The sequence below is a fragment of the Dermacentor albipictus genome, chromosome 1 (genome assembly GCF_038994185.2).
Source record: "Dermacentor albipictus isolate Rhodes 1998 colony chromosome 1, USDA_Dalb.pri_finalv2, whole genome shotgun sequence".
Classification (NCBI taxonomy): Eukaryota; Metazoa; Arthropoda; class Arachnida; order Ixodida; family Ixodidae; genus Dermacentor; species Dermacentor albipictus.
In genome coordinates, this window is record NC_091821.1 from 193666047 (window position 1) to 193685809 (window position 19763).

Consider the following 19763-nt stretch of genomic DNA (forward strand, 5'->3'; position numbering starts at 1 on the left):
AGAAAAAGCTTCCACCCTATAGAGTTATTCGTAAGCGCAAATTGTGTGCGTTATCACTGGCTCGCGCACTTCCAAACGATATAGTCTTATCAGTGTGAGGTATTTGTTGAATGTCTCTATTGAGATTGCAAATATGGTACGACGCGATCGTTTTTTTTTTCTTCTTTTTTTATCTTACTCATATGAAGGCATAGGATTGAACGGTAAGATCCTTTATCCTTTATAACCTGCTGTTTACGAGGGTTAATTAGGATGCGCGTCAGATATTCTCGTCGAGTTTTCTGTCGCACACGTATAGTGGATGAGTGTTTGGAGGACCAACCTGGTTGCCTCTCATACCATGACGGGGTGTCTACACTCCTGGAACAGTTATGTCGAAGCCGTATATGGCAATTTGGCGAGTGCGCGCGACCTCCGTCGTATACTGCGCTTTTCGTTATTTCTTTGCTGTCGGTTTTGTGTTAGGTACATATTTCAGGTTGTGATTTTGCTCTTGGGGTGCTTCTCTGTGAGAACATGAATGAATGAATGAATGAATGAATGAATGAATGAATGAATGAATTCAGAGGTTTTACGTGCCAAAACCACTATCCGATTATGAGGCACGCCGTAGTTGAGGACTCCGTATTAATTTCGACCACCTGGGGTTCTTTAACGTACCCCCAATGCACGGGACTCGGGCGTCTTTGCATTTCGCCCCCATCGAAATGCGGCCGCCGCGGCCGGAATTTGATCCCGCGATCCCGATCCCGCGATCGCGTGCTTAGCAGCGCAGCACCATAGCCGCTAAACTGCGAGAACTTTGGAAGCATAGCATAGCCGGTGCGATAACGATAGCAGCTGCACTATGTAGCACTGAGGGTGCTCGTGACCCAGAACTTTTGGGAGATGAATGTCCGGTTCTAGGAAACTTTTCAGGACTTCCCTCCGGTTTTGCTCGACGAGTACACTGTAAACTAATTTACACCCTTAAATATCAATAAGGGTGTAAATCGGTCTGTAGCTCACACCCTTATTTACTTTTAAGGGTGTAAATTATTTTCCGGTGATAGGGCCTGCTCCTAGTAGGCAGGAGATTCGTGTTCTTTATCAGCGCTCTTAAGTGGCGGTTAATCGCTTCGTGGTGGCCTCGTGTGCTGCCTCGTTGCCAAGAATTAATTCCTTGGTGCCCGAGTACCCACATAATTTGTATGTCGACACATGCAATGTTTTAGGTCGCTTTATTTCGAATCCCCCCCCCCCCTCCTCGGTTCCGGTTGGAGACGCGCGCCTGCATGTAATGCTGAGATTCATGGTGGATGCAGAAGCCCTTAGGGTCACTTACAACGCCACCGACTTCGATGTACTATTCTCAGGTAGTGCAGAATGCCTCGCAGGTCTGCCTTTTGCGGGGATGAGTTTGAAGTCTATCGTGTCATTGCCCATCTTGCGCTGCACTTTGGTTGTACTATCTTTTTTGTCAGTGTTTGCGTCGAGCACACACACCATGCTGATTCGATCGGTTCATTCGATCCCATCTCGACTCCGAGTCATCGACAAAAAGGGTTGAGAATTAAGCGCTTACTATAGGCTGGTCAGTGTGCCTCGTACGTTTCCCACATCTTTAGTGAGCTCGCAAAGCCCTTTGCCGCTGCAAAGCAGTTGGTGCGATTTCCTCGACATTTACTTCGATTCAAAGCACCGGGCAGAAGCCGGAGACCGACGAAAGAAAACACGAATATTTGCCTCCGTGAATTAACGCTTTTATGTCGCCCGTATTCGTGACAGCTATTCACCATATGCATACTTGGCGCAGAGTTCGTTTATTTTGCTTCATCTGGCCTTGTCGCGAAGCTTTTCTGCCAAGCAGACAGCCTGATTTCTAGTCCTGACTGCTTATCTGCCCACGTTCCCTCTCTTGGAAGCCCGCCAGTCGTATACGTATCCTGCACAGCACAGCGTCTGCACTCAGTTCAACGACACATTGTTTACGGCACAACCGGTCGTATCTGGCGGCATCGGCCCGCGCTCGACTGAGAATTCAAAACAGCCGTTTGATAGCCGCATTAATTCTGGCTCGGGTCCTCGCGGAGGCCTTCGCGGTATGCGAAGATGAGCGCACACGTGGTCTTGGCGGTGGACAGTTACGGCGTGCATCGCAAGTGCCCGCTTTGCGTCGCGTAGTTCGCGGTGTTTAGCAATTTTGTCAAGTTTTTTTGCTCTTCAACAGTTGACTGGTTTGATTTCTTCTTATGGAGCGCTTTGTACACTCAACAGGGTCTGCATAGTACAATTCCTCGCGTGTAGAGAGCTTAAGCACACTGGCACCGAATCGCGCCGCGAGCAGCCATTTGACAGAGCCCACGATCACGCCGCGATTGGATATAGCGCTACGGCGCTATACCCTACTTGTGCTACGTATAAGATGCGCGAATACTTCAAGAACTCGCTCCTTCGGGCACACACAAACGTAACATATAACTACACGCGGAGTAAAAGCACACTGTGTCGGTGTTTTCGAGACACGGAGCTGCGGTGAGCTGTGCCACAAATGACACGGAGAGTATCGTGACTCGCGAGAGCTTGAATTTGTATACTTAGGGGATGTGCATGCTTCACATTTCCCAGTTCTCCATGCCAGACAATTTGGGTAACCTGCTTACGTTGACAGCGCTTTTCTTCGTGGAAAACTGTGAACCATCGAAGGAACGATTCTCTCGTCGTTGGCTTCGCCGGCAGTTGTGCAGAGTGCAAAGAACTAGGAACGACTTGAAAATACGGAAACTGTTTATCGTCGTGTTTTCTGTTTGTTGTGAACTTTTTGGTCAGCAGTGCCGGGAAGGGGGCGGCACGAGCAAAGGTAGTGCGCTTGCTGTGGTTGGAGCCAGGTTACTTACTGTATGTGAACATTCCCCCTCTTGTTTGCTTTATATGGTGCGTTAATCGGTCTCACATAAACTTCATGACAAAGGTTTGTTTTGGTTTTTTTATTGTGGCATGTTCAACGAACAAGTGCATTTCGTCATTGTTTGTCGCCCAGTGTTATATTTGGTCTTTATCATGTGGTGAGTACATTGCCAGAAAAGATAACATGTTTTAGCTGCCTGTAGCTACCGGAGCCACCTTGTCAGCGTTTCCATCTCCAGTGCATCTTAGAATTTGGTAAACTATTTGCAAGCGTTTGGACCATTGAGCTGGAATTGGTTCCCTTGGGCGTTCTGTTTTGGACTGCAATTTGCTTTGGTCGTCAGACGGACTCCTGTGGCATAAGCAGTGTCATCCTCGCCTGTAGTAGGATACCACTTAAAAACAGCAGTTGGCAACCAAGGCACACGGACCGCGCGGAATTGTTACTCCGCCAGCCAATCAGAAAAGAAGACAAAATCGTCGTCATGCGACCATTTCAAAATGCCGTCGTACTTGATACTTCCGGAGCGTCTGCTGTTCATGAAAAGCCTTTCATCAGCGGGAGCGATGAGGTGTGCAACAGACATGGACAAAGTGTATGGAGTCTGAACATTTATTTTTTCAAAAGTCCGCCGTACAGTTCATTTCACTGCTCACCCCATTTTACTCATGAAACTTCACTGCCAACTGAAGTGAAACTTGACAATAAATACGTGCAGCGAAACAAGCGTTCTAATTCAGTTCAATAAAGAATTAGTCCTTCACCGTCCCACCATAATAGACGAGTGAGAACGTACAAAACTACGCCATTATTATTTTAATTTTGTGCTTACCGCCTTATTCAGGGAACAGGAAAAGTATGAAGTACGATCTATTTGCAGTCTTGCGGAGGAACAGTGGCTGGCGCTTATGAAGACGTGGGCGGGGCTTCACTGCTGACTTGAGTTGTATCCACGAACTACCGCGTGCTGCGTCGATTTATCTCGTCCCGACTGCCGAGGCGCCAGAAGCACCCTCACCCGTCTCCGCCGCTGCTATTTGGCGGTTGCAGGTTCTCTGGTTGCGGGTGTCGACAGAGCCAAACTAAGGCAGAGCCCAAACCAAGGCTCTGCAGCCCAAACCAAGGCAGAGCCTTCCTTTCGACAGAGCCAAACCAAAGTAGAGCCTAAAGGCTCTACTTTGGTTTGGCTCTGTCGACTCCTGCAACCAGAGAACCTGCAACCGCCAAGCAATGAAGCGCTGTCTAAAAGACATCAGCACGGCGTCGTGCAGAGATTTGTGCATGCAATTAGGCAATGCGGCTAGGAAGGTTGGTCCCGTGCGCTTCTATTACTACGCAGTATATGGCAGCGCATCATCATAACAACCATCGACTCCCGTCATGTATTGACATATAGCCCTAGTATCTATACGAGTTCTGGGAACGCGCTTTTATTTTGGTGTCACTGATGTTTCTCGCCTCACTGTTTTGCATGCAGTGGTCCGTTTCCCTATTCCATATATGCGTTGATTTTGTGCCAAAAGGTGCTCGTTACCCGTGCTTGTATGTGTGTGTACCGTGGTTGTCCGCGCGAGCTGACCTGCGGCGCCTGGCATGTGAGGGGGTTGCATAGCCAGTTGCATCAGCGAGCGCCTCGTTTGTGCCGCGCTGTAATGCGGCGGCTATATTTTGCTGCTCGCGCGTCGGCCCAGATTGGCGCCTGTACGGGGCGGAAGCAGCAGCAACTCGTCGTGCCGGGCATCGGTCCGGGCGCGTGCTCGGGTGAGCTCTATGTTTAGACCACGCTATATGGTCCCCGTGACAGGCGCTTCCTCTCGGGAGTTAGTCGGTGACGGAATTGTCCAACAGTCCGGGAAAGCCGGACAGCGGACACGCTTTCGAAGAATGAGTTGGGGAAGGGGAGAAAGACCACTCGTCCTGGCGCCGCGTTCGTCTTCGCACTAGAGCCACTAGATAAACAAGCTCTACTTCGCACGGCGCACCAACGCTATATACTTGGGTGGCACGGAGAAACATGGTCGCTCATAGGTTTCCTATTCGCAAGCTTCTTGCGAGCTGTGCACAAAAGCAGTCTTTATAAAAGTTTGCCTTTGCTTTTCTCTGCATTAAATGCCCACGCGGGAAACAAAAGAATGCCTTGCACGCGCAATGCGAATATGTTTTGGGAAAAACCGACTGATGCGTTTGGCGCGAAAGAGCATGTCACAAAAACTAAATACTCCGGTGTGTTGTGGGTAAAATTCACGATAAGCCTGAGGACGTCGCTCATTAAATCCGCTCTTTATTATCCTGTATCTCTCGTTTTCAGCGATTCAGACCATGTCAGCACTGTTGTATTGTCAGGGACGTGAGTGCAACATGCTGGAAATTCAGGCTGCAAAAGCAACGCACAGATGCCATAGCGGCTGTTCCAGCTGCTTTGTAGTGATTGTGATATTTGGCCTTCATTCGCAGGTGTGCTGGTCGTAGACCTACCACCATGCGGGAGATGTTTACAGGCTGCGTCCCGGGAAACAGTCACGCAGAGAATTCCCACTTGCAGTTGTGAACTGCAATGCAAAGTGTGCACATGTATTCGGTATACGCCTGTCTTCTTGTTCTTACGCGAAAGCGTGGCAGTGTTTACCGTGGACACGTTTACCTGCGGTACTTGGTGCGTGTGTGTATGCCGAAAGAAAGGTAGACGTGGGAAAAATTACAATCGTTGCTGAAGCAAGTTCTGAGGCCTTTGCCTCCTGTGTTCTTCATCCATTCGCGTTGTTAACTGGCGCTATCGAAGATGCGTCGTTCCCACTGTAAGGCGAACGATCCTGTAACTTTCACGCGCTGGGGCCCTTGTACGTCCCGTTTGAGTGTCAGAAACCTCGATCGTGCTCAGGTTTGCAATACAAGTTAGGAGGAAACTGTGTAATTTCGAGATCCCGAATCATTTGTCCTCTCATTTTTGCTCGAAAGGCGCTGGGGACGACGACTATAGACCGTTTCATCGGGCGAGGAGGATAGGGCGCGTGGAGAGCCTTTCCTCCTCTCTGGCTTGGGCGATCCGGCGCGGCGCTGCTTGAAAGAATTGCTGTCGCGTGCTGCTAAACGATTTCGAGATGTTTTAGATCTTAATTTGTGAAATTTACGCCACGTTCGTTCATATAAGGTGGTCAGCGAAGCCTTTCGGTGCATCGGTAGCTACTGCAGGCAGAAATATGTCTTGGGGGCGCAAAAATGTGACGCGCATAATCAGTCGCGGTGCGTGTATGTGTTGTTTACTATATTGCTGACATCGATTTTAATTCAACACAGAAAACCGGCGTCTCTGTATTACCAGCATTAAATGGTAAATCAGCTCACTGTCTGATCGATTGGCATATAGGGAGTAAAACATAAAACATAAGAGCGCATGCTCGTGCACGGCCAACCTAAGGCAACCACGAAACATCTGAGTGGCAGGCGCTATCAAATATTTGTGATACACTGGCATAGTTCTCACGCATTTCAAGTCTAATATGCTTGAAATTACCATATGTCTACGCTAGCCTTGCTGCATGAGGCCCATGGCGCTGCTCAACACAGCGATCCCTGCGGTTGGTGAGCCAGCACGATGCATATATAAGCTGTGTGCTTCGGCATTGCCTTTTTGGCCTGTATACAGCCATATAATATATGAGAGGGTTCGCATAAAAAGAATGCGATGGCTATTTTTGAACGCAAAATTTCCATAATACGTGTGAGTGCGTCGTAGAGAACTGAACGAGCACAGCCGAAAAAAAAAAGAATTTGGTTATCATCCTCTTCCTCTAAAAAGCAAGAGAAAACTGGCTAACACCGCAAAATGTTTATAAATATATAACCGCTGATGCCGTATGCTTGGACCATGCGCTATATAGAAGAAATATATCTGTAATCCAGCACCTACTACTGCTTAGGACGCTCGCGCAGTTTGTAAACGGTCACTTTGCTGGGCAAGCTTAATTCAGACTATAAGGTATGCTGCTATTACTAGCCAAAACGGGTGGAAGCCTCATCCATCCAACCAAGTAATCACGCAATGTAACCTGCAGCGAACAATTTCAACACTTGTCAAAGTATAACAGCACAGCTCCTATCGTAGCAGAACAGTACTCACGCTGTTACGATCGTCTCGTATGTTTCATGGCTCCTAAACCGCAGCTTAGAAATAGAGGATAATACTACAATTACAATAAATACAATAAGGTCACATTAGTGGTTGGAACATTCAGAAATACACAATTGATCTCCGAGGCTGATTGTAGGCTCAAATATGCGCGCACACATCGCGCTGCGTGTTCCGTCCACCTCAATGCCAGCAGAAATTCTGGCCATGACGCCTTAAACCACTTCAGCACGTATCGCAGAACCGTTTACCAAGTAGAAGACGCACGTCACACTAAACAGACCGCACGACCGCGAAAACAAATGCCAACCGCCGAGCGTATACCTGCCATGCAAAAGACCGCTTTCACCCAAGCCAGTATGGCGCTGCTCACAGGCGGCGCCACTGCGTTCACAATATGGCGGCGCCTACGAAAAAACCGACGTTACTAGGTAATCTAGTAACGGTGGAAAAAACGGTCTATAGGTGGTCGTGTTTGCCGCGGATGTTCATGCCGTTGATATGACGATTTTCTCGCGCCGCGCGGCTCTCCTTGTGGCGTAGTTGCGGCTGACTGGGTTAACCCACACGCTTGGGACAACCGTTGCCGCTCGTTTCTCACCTGATCGTCGGGCCGTGTTGTGGTCCGGGCGTTAAGTAAGAGCCGTGGGCACACTAGTCGCCCTTGAACCACGTTGCGTAATGGGTGGAAGGCCGCCGCAGGGTCTGGCTGGGCCCGCGGCGGAAGCGCCCGGGGCCTGTCGCCTTGGCGGAAACCTGTTCCAGCTGCCCTGTCCTTTGGCTGCGCACTCTCTTTCGTGGCGCGCTCTCCGACGGTCGTGTTCGACCTTGCCGCTCGTTTCGTCTCTCCTGGCGACGAGGAAACGCGAGCAGGAAGCCCGCTTTCCGTCTCTCGCGGGGTGAGGTGCGCCTCTGGATCGCCGCTTCCGGGTTGCAACGACCGGAAGCGGGCACTTTCTTCCGAGCGCTTCGGCCAGCCGGCCGCCGTCCGCGCTGCCACCGCCGCCATGGAGCCCGCCATCGTCGCCGTAGCTTCGTGCTTCGACCGAGCCAACGACGTCTACAAGGTGGGCCCTGCGTGTTTACGGTGCCCGGTGTCGCCGAGCGGCCGTTGTCCGACCTCGCGGCTCATTGACCTCGGCCGCTCGGAATCGTGGCATCGGGCCAGGCGCTTTTCGCATCACACCATCCCCCTTTTCGGTTGCTGCGTTCGACTGTGGGATTTGCTGCCGACAATTCCTAGCGAAACGCGAAGCTTAGAGATGCGGACTGCAAACCGCTTCGTTTTGCGCTGTATTTGTGCGTGCCGCCAGCTACTTGCCTTTCTTTTCGTTCGCTGCTTCAACGCCAGTGCTCGCTTTGCGAAGTGGTCGGAGTGTTCCGTGCGGGAAGTACAGGCAGAAGCTTTGTTATTCACTTGCTCTGACCTTTCTTGATGCTCTGCAGCTGGAGCAGTTTTCCCCCGCTTTGTGGCAAATGACTCTCGTCTCTCGACTTTCTCCTGGGAAACGTTATAGTTTCTGCTGTTTTGAAACGTGTAGCTTGAATCAGCCTTCAGTGGTATTTGTTACGATAGCTTCGGGCTGTCTTTCTTGGCTTCACATGTTATGTCAACTACCGCAACGAAAAATTTCAGACGGCTTGTTTTGCTCCGGTGTAGGTGGTATCGGTTGCCACTTAGGTATGTGTATGGCTTCGCGGTGGGATTATTTCGTTTTTGTTTTTTGTTTTGTTGTAACGAATCCACTTTACTTTCGGTAGCCTAGTCGATGCATAAATGTGTTGACCGAAGGTCAGTTTGCAAGTGCGAGTGAACAGCAGAAAACTGCCATCTTGGCCGATTCGTTATCGTCCTCGTTTTCTTTGCCGTAGTGCACATCCCCTAGGAATATGTCGACTGTCGGGCCTGTGCCGCTTCTGCTCATCTTTGTCGGAGACTGGTTTGCGTACGACGCATGCATCACGGGTCCTTTCATTCTTTTTTTTTAACTTTAATAGCACCGTATTAGCGTTTCACTTGCATTAGTATTCAACCAACTGCACGCTGCAGGTGCTGCTCGCTTTCCCGCATTGAGGTGCGTCGAAACGTTCGGCGTGGCCTCATCGATGCCTTCGCGCATGGCCCGGCTTGTGGGGGGCGTAGATAGCTTACCGCGCGCGGCTTTGGGTGGCCTTGTCCTTGACGCTGTGTCCTTGTTGGCCGCGCGGATCTGCTTCCAAAATGTGTGGCAGCCTTCGGCGCCAGCGCCGACGGAACTCCTCCACGAAGGTCTCCCCGTGGTGGCCTTGTGTCTGGCAGATGTCGCTTGACAGCGGGCGGCCTGTCCCATTTTTCTTCGTCGGGAGAAAGCGCGTTACGTTGCTGCCGATACTTCTCGTCCCGGCCACGCGACCGAGAAAGGGCGTGGCGCGCTCCCATTGGTCTGCGAACGCTGTGGAAGGTGCTTTAGGTTTGCCTCTGCTTATTTTCGTTTTTCAAGCTTATCGACGTGTAGTTTCTGCTTAGCTTAGCCAGGCCATAGTGTGGTTTCTGACCGCTGCTGATAATATGCGGATCCACCAGGATCGTTGTTCGCATGCCCGGTGCGGTGTATTGTTTTCCCGTGGTAGATAGGCAGGAACTGCTCTGTATAATAGAAGCGGTTCCGTAGTTGTGCTCCTTTATAGATGGGAGTCCACTTCGCTTACAGAAATTTTATTCGTTTTTTTTTGTCTTGTTATTTTTTGAACCACTTGTCTTGGCTGATATATACGCCTTCGTTTATTTAGAAACGTTATCTCATTCATGCGGTCGTTGTTTCGGTGACACTAGAACATAGTCATCGTTTCGCTCGCAAGGGTATCTCCGATAATGCATGCGTTTTCGCAGGCCATTTGTTTCCGTACCCTTATGTAAGTGCGCTGCTTCGACGTGTGACTGCGTAATTAAGTAGGGAGCACAATGGAAGGGACGTGGTGGAGAGGCGTCTCTGTTACGTCTTTCTCCTTGTTTCTCGGTTCTGTCTGTCTCGTGCGCACCCGCGGTGGCAATGCATGACGTCGACGACGAAAGCGATGAGCAGGCAGAAAAAGTAGCGAATGTCGTTTTTCAGGAAGGCATCTCGTTGACTGGTGTAGCTGTGTACACGGATTCAGGTATGCCTTGTTTGTCTACTTTAAAGAAGGAAACTGATGAAATGTGGCTGCTACTCTTGTATTTGTTTGTTTAGGTGTGACTGCCATGCGCCACGCGGGCATTGTTACACGACCGACGACTTGTTGGAAAAACTGACACCCGACGTGGTTTCTTAGTGACTGTGCTGCGGCGAGCAAGGTCGTCGGATCGAATCGGCATTCTGGTGGGAGCTGACAGCAAAAATTCTTGTGTACTCATGTTTGGATGCGCCTCAGGCAGCTGAAATTACTCCAGACCCTCCCTCTATACGGCGTGCTTCGCAGATCAGCTCTTGGTCGTTGAACCCATATTGGAAAAAAAATTGCCATTTTCACCGACATTTATAGCAGCTTTCGTTCGTTGCTTATTATAAAGTGGACTCAGCGTTTGTACGTGGCACTCAGATGCAAAAAAAAATATTTGTAACACCAGAACTGCTTTCGGCGTCTGTGCCTACGCTGGCAGGACACAGCGGCCTGTTTTTCGCGATTCTCGTGGCACCTCTAGGCGTTTCGTTTTTCTCGCTAGAGTATACAGCTGTTATGTTGTTGCAGACAAAGTCAACTGTAGTGCTTATATTTGTGTCTATTATCCCCTATCCACTATTATCCCCTAATATCCATTTTAATTTCCATTAATTTATCGGTTCTTTATTTCATTTATTAAGCACAAGTAATTTCCCCTATGTTGTGCTTGGTGTCAGTGTTTGTTGGCTTCTTATGATATGACTAATAAAAATCGGGCCCCTCGGTTAACCCCACTTTCCTCTCGTTCATTACATAACGAGGGTCTCGAATCCGGCAACAGTGATGCCTTCAGGTAGCATATGTGGGTTTATTGACCAGTTGCCTTCACCCAAAAAGATCACGTTCTCGAGACGCCTGCGGCAAAAAAGACGTTCCACGTCCGCCGCCAAGGTCTGTGAGTGGTGGCGCTGGCTAACATTCCCAGGGTTCTACTAGGACGCATAAATACCCAAGAAAGTGGATGGGGAGACGCCGCCGCGGTAGCTCAATTGGTAGAGCATCGCACGCAAAATGCGAAGGTTGTGGGTTCGGTTCCCACCTGCGGCAAGTTGTTTTTTCATCCACTTTAATTTCCATTAATTTATCGGTTCTTTATTTCATTTATTAAGCACAAGTAATTTTCCCTATGTTGTCCTTGGTGTCAGTGTTTGTTGGCTTCTTAAAATATACCAACTGATTCGTTCAGGAGCCATAGTTCACCTCTAAGTAACTGCTGAAGCTTGGACCTCACTCAACATCTAACTCGCATTTGAGGTAGCTGTCAAAAATTGAACCCACTCACAGAATTTCTTGGTGACTCGTCTCAGCCTCACCTCACTTTCAGAGGCCGAGGTCAACCTCATGAGGTCGGAACCTCGTTAGGTTGCTTACTTCTGGCCGACCGAGCTCAATATTGTATCGAGGGCAGTACGCAGAAAGGCTGTATAGAAGTGATGATGTGTGCGTTCGCTTCACGTTGTAACCCGCCGCGGTGGCGTAGTGGCTATGGCGTTGCACTGCCAAGCATGAGGTCGCGGGTGCGATTCCCGGCCGCGTTTCGTTGCAAAAACGCTCGTGTGCTTAGATTTAGGTGCACGTTAAAGAACACCAGGTGGTCAACATCATTCTGAGTTTCCCACTGCGGTGTTTCTTCATAAACATTTTGGCACGTAAAGCTCGATCATTTCTGACGTTGCAAACCAAATGAAACACGATATATAGTGAATCAGGACTGGCACTCATCCGCACGTTCCGCCTCTGTCAGGAGTACGCTGACAACACCGCTGCCGGCACGCGTGTGCAGTGGCAAATGGTATCGTGGTTCGCCCCACAAAAAAAAAAAAAAAAAGACCTCGCATGACTGCGCGCTCAGGGCGTCCGATGTGAAGTCGCGTTTCCCAGACAGCAGGGCACAGAGAAAACATAGCCTGGCGTTCTGGGAAGCTTTTTCGCGTCTAGGATTTCTGAGACAATGGTGTGCTGCGGACTAGTGTCCGGACGGCTTTCTGCTTTTGCACCGATGCTTGGCCTAAGTGCCCGGGTGGGCGAAAATTGCGCATACTTGAGTTTTTTCGTCTCCTTCCCTTTCCTGAGCGCTGTCTGGACCGACGCTACGAACGCAAGTGCATTGCGTCACTCTTCTGCTGCCGTAAACGCCGACGTAGTTTATAGCTCCGGAAAAGTAACGCTGACTCGGTATTGTGTTTTGTGCAAACGTGGCTGTGAGATTCACGGCGGCTTGCGTTTCTTCCATTTTTCGTTGCTGGCATGCGTGCGTGCGTGCGTGTGTGTGTGGGGGGGGGGGGGGGAGTCACATAAACGCAGTGCAGCGCGTGGGATTTTTCCTATCAGGCATGCGTGATCAAGAGACATAGGTGTTCAAGAGGCGAATTATGCTTATTTGTCAGTGGTACTTATAGCCTCCTGGTTTTAGGGCGGGCAGGTAAATCCTTGCAGTTGCTATTCGTGTGTGCACTCGCGATTGCTGCATAGCCGTGAAGTATTTTAGTAGAACACCCATGCAGCTCATGCTGTTTTCCTACGTATCATTTGTCCTTTCTGATCTTGAACTTTTCTCCCCTTTTTGGTCTGTGTTCCCAGCGTCACCTTCGCCTGTTGTTTTAGCTCTCCGGCAGTGTCCACGATGTCGTCATGCCAGAGATTAATAAAATATAGACAAAAGATAGGAGATAAGAAGGTACCTCAGCTGGTGTCAAACCTGCGGTTCCTTCCGAAAGCTGATGCCCCAACCAACTGCGCGACCAACACATTGACGAAGTGCGACCGCTAGGAACAGGAATGCCTCGGGAGGGCGATTGCGGTACCCGCTATAGACGGTGCACGAAACAGTCGGGAATCAGCGCAGAGGTGAAGCAATGGAAGCCATTTAGGCGAGTGCGGCGGCACGAATTGAAGTATACACGCTACGAAGGAAGGAGGGAGAGCCGCTGTTCTCCAGAGCTGTGCTGCACGAAGCAGGAACAGCGGTAGCTAGTGCTATGTTGCGCACAGCATAAAGCCCCTCAGTTTCCACCGCCACATCCTCGCATCATCCTTCCAACAAGCACGCGCTGGCAGATTCATGCCGAGCTGCGGCAATACTTTTCTCGATCAGTTTCTAGGAATATGCCATTCCCGTGTATCGTGCGAACGCCGTCCGAAGATCACCAGTATGCTAAAGCAAAAAAAAAAAGGCAATTAAGCGACATTACTGAATGCCGGGCATGAAACATGTCTCAATACTAATTACCCCATTTCCAAACGTACCTAAATACTAATTACTGAAAAAAGCTCGTTATTTGCAAGTCGCACGTACTTAGTGATCATTTTCAAGTTTTATGGGATTTTTAAACATCGCCTGTTGCAGATAGGATAATTATTGTCCTTGAGCTGGGTTATTCGAAGAGGCGGACATTACTAGCACGAGAAATGGAAACACATATTCAAATACCTAAAACAGTCACTAATTAACTTCATAATTACTTTACGTCACATATTGCAATTTACGAATTGCAGCCCGTGAGCTTGCAAAAAGCATCCGCTTGAAGTGAATTCCCAGTATGACATCAGTTTCGAGATATTATTTCCCAAAGTGTGGGACAAAATACACGGGCGTTCCAGTTTTGTGCTTTAGTGCATTAAAGGGAAGACAGGGGGTGCGCATTATGCATAAAATGTTGTTTTGTTTAAAAAGTGGAACAGTGCATTTTTGCTGCGAGTTTGGTGGCGCATAGCGCCAAAGTGGTTTTATTCTGTACATTCAAAATTCATTCCAAGTGGAATTGCAATTTGTAATCCCAATAATTCGTAAATTGCAATATGTGCCATAAAGTAATTCAGATAATTAGTGAATTTTCAATAATTAGCCTAATATGTGTTTCGGTTTCTCCTGCAGGTCCGCCTCGCTGAATTATCCAGCTCAAGGACTAGAATTATGTTTGCGACAGACGATTTTTAAAAATTTCGCAAAACTTAAATATCATCACCTCCTATACCTAATTAATGACAGTCATATTCATGATTGCCGAAATCTTATGCGTGTCCTCTAAACGAGTTCGTTTTGCGAAAGTGGAATCGCACAGCTTGTGTGCTCTCTCTCTCTCTCTCTTTTTAAAAGAGTTTACTGTCATTAAGTAACATGGGCAAAATAGCTGGGAGCTAGTTTTTATGGATGCACAAAGCGAGGTTGAAAAGTTGTTGTGGCATCGCACTTGCTATGAAGTGCCTTGAAAGTAAGCTTTCAAGAATAAATTAAATTATCTGGTTTTAATTACGTACCAAAACCACGATCTGATTCAGGCACGTCGCAGTAAAGGACTCATGATCACTTTGTGTGCATGCGTGTGTGGCGTTTGTGTGCGCGCGCATTGTTTTATCGTAGCCCATGACTCGCACATCCTCTGCCTGTCAATTATGGGACATTTCATCTAAACGCAGCCGTGTGTCAACAGACAGCTGCCGCCCTTAGCAAGACCACAAAGAAATGGGCGAAGGAGTGACGCAGCAAAGTGCTGGTGACGCATGTTGTTCTTAGTGCGCGTTGCTGCTGCTCCATCTTTATTTTCGTTTCTTTCCACCTCATCGTAGCAAGGGGTAATGGAGAAAAAGAGCCGAATGAATTGCTGCTCTAATAAGGCGGCCAGCCCGTTAACTGACATCGTGGCTCCTTGGCAAGCTGCCGCCGCTGTTTTGTGTAAACACGGTAAATGCTGCCGCTATAACGTGGTCTTGTCTCACTTTCATTTGTATATAATGCGACAACACGTTCAACTCAGTGCTATGGTGGCTATCAACGCCGTGGTCCGAAATCATTTTATTATTATTATTATTATTATTATTATTATTATTATTATTATTATTATTATTATTATTATTATTATTATTATTATTATTATTATTATTACAAAACGTTGCCCTTGGAGCTTTCCACCTTTCGCCGTTTCTTGGATCCTTTATGCGGTTCTATAATTCGTTGTTCGTATGCACCGTGCTCATACGCATCTCCGTGCTATGCTAATTATTTACTTCGTGTGGCGCGACTCTCAAGCAGAAGGCCTTTGGTAAGACGGAGGAGGTTATATAGATGGTACGATGCAACCTATCGAAAGGACGGCCGCTTCGACTATATTCATGTCGGACACCTGGCAGTTGCGGTTGTTGGTATCAGTCATGTGTCGGATCTCACGAGGAATTGCACCGGGTTTCGCGTGCAGTGCCCTTCACTTGATTCGCTTTCGCAGTCGTCGCAGCTGTCTGGCTAAAATCGTGAAGCTCGCTGCTGCAAAACAGGAAAGGAAGCTCGGAAGATGGAGGAGCTCTTTTGGCAAATGTGATTGTACCGTTATGTATCTTAGTTTTTTACGAGCCTTGCGTTATTTCCTGTCTTTCATTTTAAGCTTTCACGACGGACCTACGCTGCACGTTTCTGAAAAAAGCGTGGGTGCACCACCCCCTCGCGCGTTTGAGTGTGGCCTTGGTGAAACAGTCGAGGACTTCGTGAGGTGGAGGCGTTTGCATGGTTATTATGGCTGTGCAAGGGGCGCAAGAGTAAAAGTGTATTGACGCACACGCAAGGCGCTAAATGCAACAAATGTTTGTTTTATGTTAATGTAAAAGAGTTAGGCATTGATTAGGCCATTGGTATATTTCTGTGCAAAAACAACTCTTTCTCAGACACAGCAACGATAGGAAACTTAGCCGCAGCAGGCTTGACGTCTTATTTTGTGTACGAGTTGTGTACTGACAAGATGATCGAACGATTATTATAAAGGCGGCGTCATTTTTTGTCCCATATACTTGCGCTGTATCCATAATCGTGGCTGACGGGCCGAACTTGTAACCCTGCACGGCTATATATAACCGACAAAAGCAAGTCGACTTGCCTTATGAGGCTGAAATTTGGCTGCCCGGCTCATGTAAATGTTGGTCGATCGTTCTGAGTGAGCGCCAGGTCGGGTCTGGCAGGGTCAGTTTGTCTACACGCGGCATGTTGACGCTCCTCGACCCGCTTGATATCGCGCACGTAAACGGCATTGGGTTAAGACGGCGGTTCGCAGTCAACGGGAGCCGAGCGCTGTTCTTGGGGCTCGATGCTGGCTGCTGCTGATCTCAGCCTGCGATAAACGGTTTCGTGTAAAAGCTGCACGGTCGGGCTGTCTCAGATTAGACGCGCTCGGCGCCGCCTTATATAGACGGACCTACGTGTTAGCCTCACAGTGACAGCTATATAGGGACTTCCGAGCTCCTTGTCGTGGTCTCGGCCGAAACTTGTTACGTGGTTCGCTATTTGGATTTGAAGAAAGCCTGTATTGTGGTTTTCGTTTTTCTTTTTTGTGACTCGCGCTGAGCCTCTCGCCGCTCGCGTTGCTGCTCCGTCCTTGTCGCTGGGCTTCTCGATCGCCAGACGAACCCGCTACACAGAGCCTGTCGCAACTGCGTGAGGTGGTGAACCCAGCGCACCTCCGCCTACCCTCCTCCGCGACGCGACGCCTCCTTTCCTCTCCCCCGCGCCACCGCGCACTCCTCCGTACGTTCCAACACCACCTAGATAGCACAAGGCCTGCTCACTCCGATCTGTGACGTCGTGCTACCTGGCCCGACTGCCATAGAATCTAATGGGAATGCTCCGGAGTAAGCCGCGGTGAATTTGCCGTCACCTCTTTCGTCATGCCTGCCTTGGCAATGGAAATTTCGGGCCAGGTAGCATGACGTCATGGATAGGAGTGTGCAGGCCTTGTGCCCCCGGCGTGCGCTCCTCCTCTTTACCGTCAGGCGCCCTCCTCCTTTTGCGCCCGCTTCCCTCTCCCAGCTCTGTGGCCTCCAACTTAATCTCGCCAATTTCACAGATGGGGCCCATGTACGCTTGCGCGTGAAAAGAAGCCAGAATGCACGATTACGTACCAATGCAGCGCTGAGGTTGTGAGAGGCGCTATAGTTGAGCGCTCCGAATTGAGACGACCTTAAAAGGTGTGCACATCGTCGTGGGTTTGTTCTCGTGAAAACGGACGACCAGTCGTGTGGGAATATCGTGCTGAAACGACTCAAGAGCCGAGTCGAGAGTTGAGTCGAGAGCATCAAGAGCATATGTGGAAGTGCTCCCCATGGAGCTAGCTGCCGGGGACGACTTGAGAAGCAGTGTGTTTTAGTAGTGCTTAATTAAATTGTTCACGCAGGGCCACCAGCCGTGGGGCTTCAAGTAGCAAGATGAAGAAAATAGGAGTTAGGGGTTGGGGTGGGTGGGAGGCGGGTTCACGTAGCAAGACCAACCTACGTGAAGCTCTCCTCTTGTATTCATATCTATAAAGCTTCACTGCTTGCCATCCGTCGCTAAACCCGTGACGGGGGAAAGTTGAGGTGTAACAAGTAAATATTGGCTTTAGTACTTCCCTTTTCTGGTTGAAGTCATTCATTTTAATTTATAGAATTTCTATTTGCACTCATGAGAAAGCAATGGTTCAACCATTTCTTCCGCTGGCTAATCAACGACGCGTGCGTCTTCTACTTATGGATGATTCCTTTGTGCATCTTGGTTGTCTTGTACACTGAGGTCTGATATCGTTCGCATACTTGGTCTCGCTCGAGATCTCGCTCGAGAAAGAGAAGGAAGTCGTGTAGCACGTGGAGAGGACGCAAAGCTAGTAACGGGCGTTCATTGCGCAAGCCGCGTTTGTGTAGCGGTTCCATGGCGCCATGCGGCACGCGTTCCATCCGTTGTATTTCCGACTGCTAGCTCTTAGCTGACCACACCATATGCGAGCGGAGCCACGCGATGAAAATAGCTCGCGCTGGACAGCGTGGTGCGGATGACCTGCTATCGGCAACGTTTATCGCGCGTGCGTCGAGCCCCCTCTGCACTATAATTTATAACCACCACCAAGTGACAGCACCCTGCGAGCGGCCAACACGCGTTGGCGCGCAGCTAGATTGAACTAGAAAGCGCAGCCGTTGCGTGTGCACACGCGCCCCTGCTATAAACGGGCTCGATTCACCCGTGCGATTCTCTGTCAAAAGGCAGACCACGCGAGGGGTGTAGTGGCGGCTCGTGATGTAACTTTTCCTGGCCTACTTCAGAAGGAGCTTACGTAACAGGGTCGCCGCGGCGTTTTTTCCTCGCGGAAGCGACGCCGTCCCAGTTGAAACAAGGAGGGGGGTTGGGGAAGAGGCGGGCACCATCAACTTCCGCTTTTTACTTCCGGCAGCGCGCTTACTTCAGAGCTGTCAGCGGCTCTATCGGTCCCCTGAATCACCGGACGTGTTTACTCCACGGCTTTTCGTTTTCTTCTTTTCTCGGCTCCTTTATGGCTGATTCATTTGGTTTTCGGAAGGTGTCTCTTTCCCAGATGGTGTTCTTCACATATCGCTCTTACATCTTTCCCTTTCCCGCGAAAAGAAAGATGCTGGAGATACCGGGCATTGTGCAAAGTACACTTTCCCACAATTGTTTCCACAACAGTTAGACACACTTTGCGGCCTGAAGTTAAAAAGGGCATGACACAATAGTGTCACCCCTGAACTCATCTCGCCCTGTTCTTCGTACATCAAATGACTGCATTGTGAAATATGATTAGGTTTTTTTTTTTTTCAAATAGCTTTTCTTTTTCTCGTTTGCTTGTGAACGTCTTTGTTGTCTGGCAACGCTCACGCATTCGCAGCTGCTCATGTCGTAAATCAACCGTGATTATGACCGCGATCCTCCCGTCGTCTGCTTTAATGGCTGCTGATTTTCCTTTTCTTCTTTTTTTTTTGTTTTCTTTCCTTTCTTTCCCGAGACTACGGTACTTATAGCTGCATTATACGAGTAACCGCTTGTTCGCTTGACGCAACGCTTCGCTGAAAATAAATAACCTGTACACTCAACTGTTTAAATTCAGGTCACTCCGATAAGCGCCGGTAAGTGCAATAGGTATACAGAGACCTTGCTTTTTTTTTTTTCGAAGTTTTCGCTCGTCGTTCGATCTACCAGAGACCGGTTCGATGACGATCGGCACATTGTTTTTGTTGGCGTGGTATGGTAGATTGGTATTTCAGATTGTTGGCCTCAGCACCTTGTCGTGTGTCGTGTGCTCGCCTAGCGTGAGTGCGGTCATATAATGTTGTAGAGGTCGAACTTTGCGGCTGCTTGAACGACTCAGCAACGATAATGAATGATAAGTAAAAAAAAAATAAAAGTATGGGGTTTTACGTGCCAAAACCACGATCTGATTATAAGGCACGCCGTAGTGGGGGACTCCGGAAATTTGGACCACCTGCGGTTCTTTAACGCGCACCTAAATCTAAGTACACGGGTGTTTTCGCATTTCGCCTTGAATTATAACTGTTTACATACTTAGCAGATCAGTGTTGCCGGATGGTCTACATGATGCAGACGACGAACCAGTGCCCCTCGGTTCTTGACATCGCACAATGCACATCAACTTGGTGACGCCAAGTTTTTCTTGCACTGCTGCTCAGCCCCTGCCGTTTTTTTTTTCTTTTCGCGTTTTGGTTCATTAGGCATTTCATGCTACATTGAAGCTGGTATTTCGTCGTCGCTCTTTCTCAATTCAGTATTAACGCGATTAGCATTCTTAGCCTACTAACCCCACTGTGGTG

At 49.0% G+C, this 19763-nt stretch overlaps 1 protein-coding gene and 1 non-coding gene across 4 annotated transcripts in view; both read left to right on the forward strand.

Moving 5' to 3' along the window:
- The window catches only part of LOC135898011 (E3 ubiquitin-protein ligase AMFR-like), a 211680-nt gene that overhangs the window by 68824 nt on the left and 123093 nt on the right, over positions 1-19763 (forward strand). Inside the window, exon 1 of one of the 3 annotated variants that reach the window (XM_065426725.2) lies at positions 7524-8080. The exons of the other annotated variants lie outside the window; for them this stretch is intronic. Coding sequence (XP_065282797.1) covers positions 8021-8080 — 60 coding nt within the window. The 5' untranslated portion in view covers positions 7524-8020. Of the gene's footprint in view, positions 1-7523; positions 8081-19763 lie in introns of those variants that run through there. 3 annotated transcript variants of the gene reach the window in all.
- Positions 11168-11240, forward strand: TRNAL-CAA (transfer RNA leucine (anticodon CAA)). The gene has a single exon. It is a non-coding gene; the product is annotated as a tRNA-Leu (tRNA).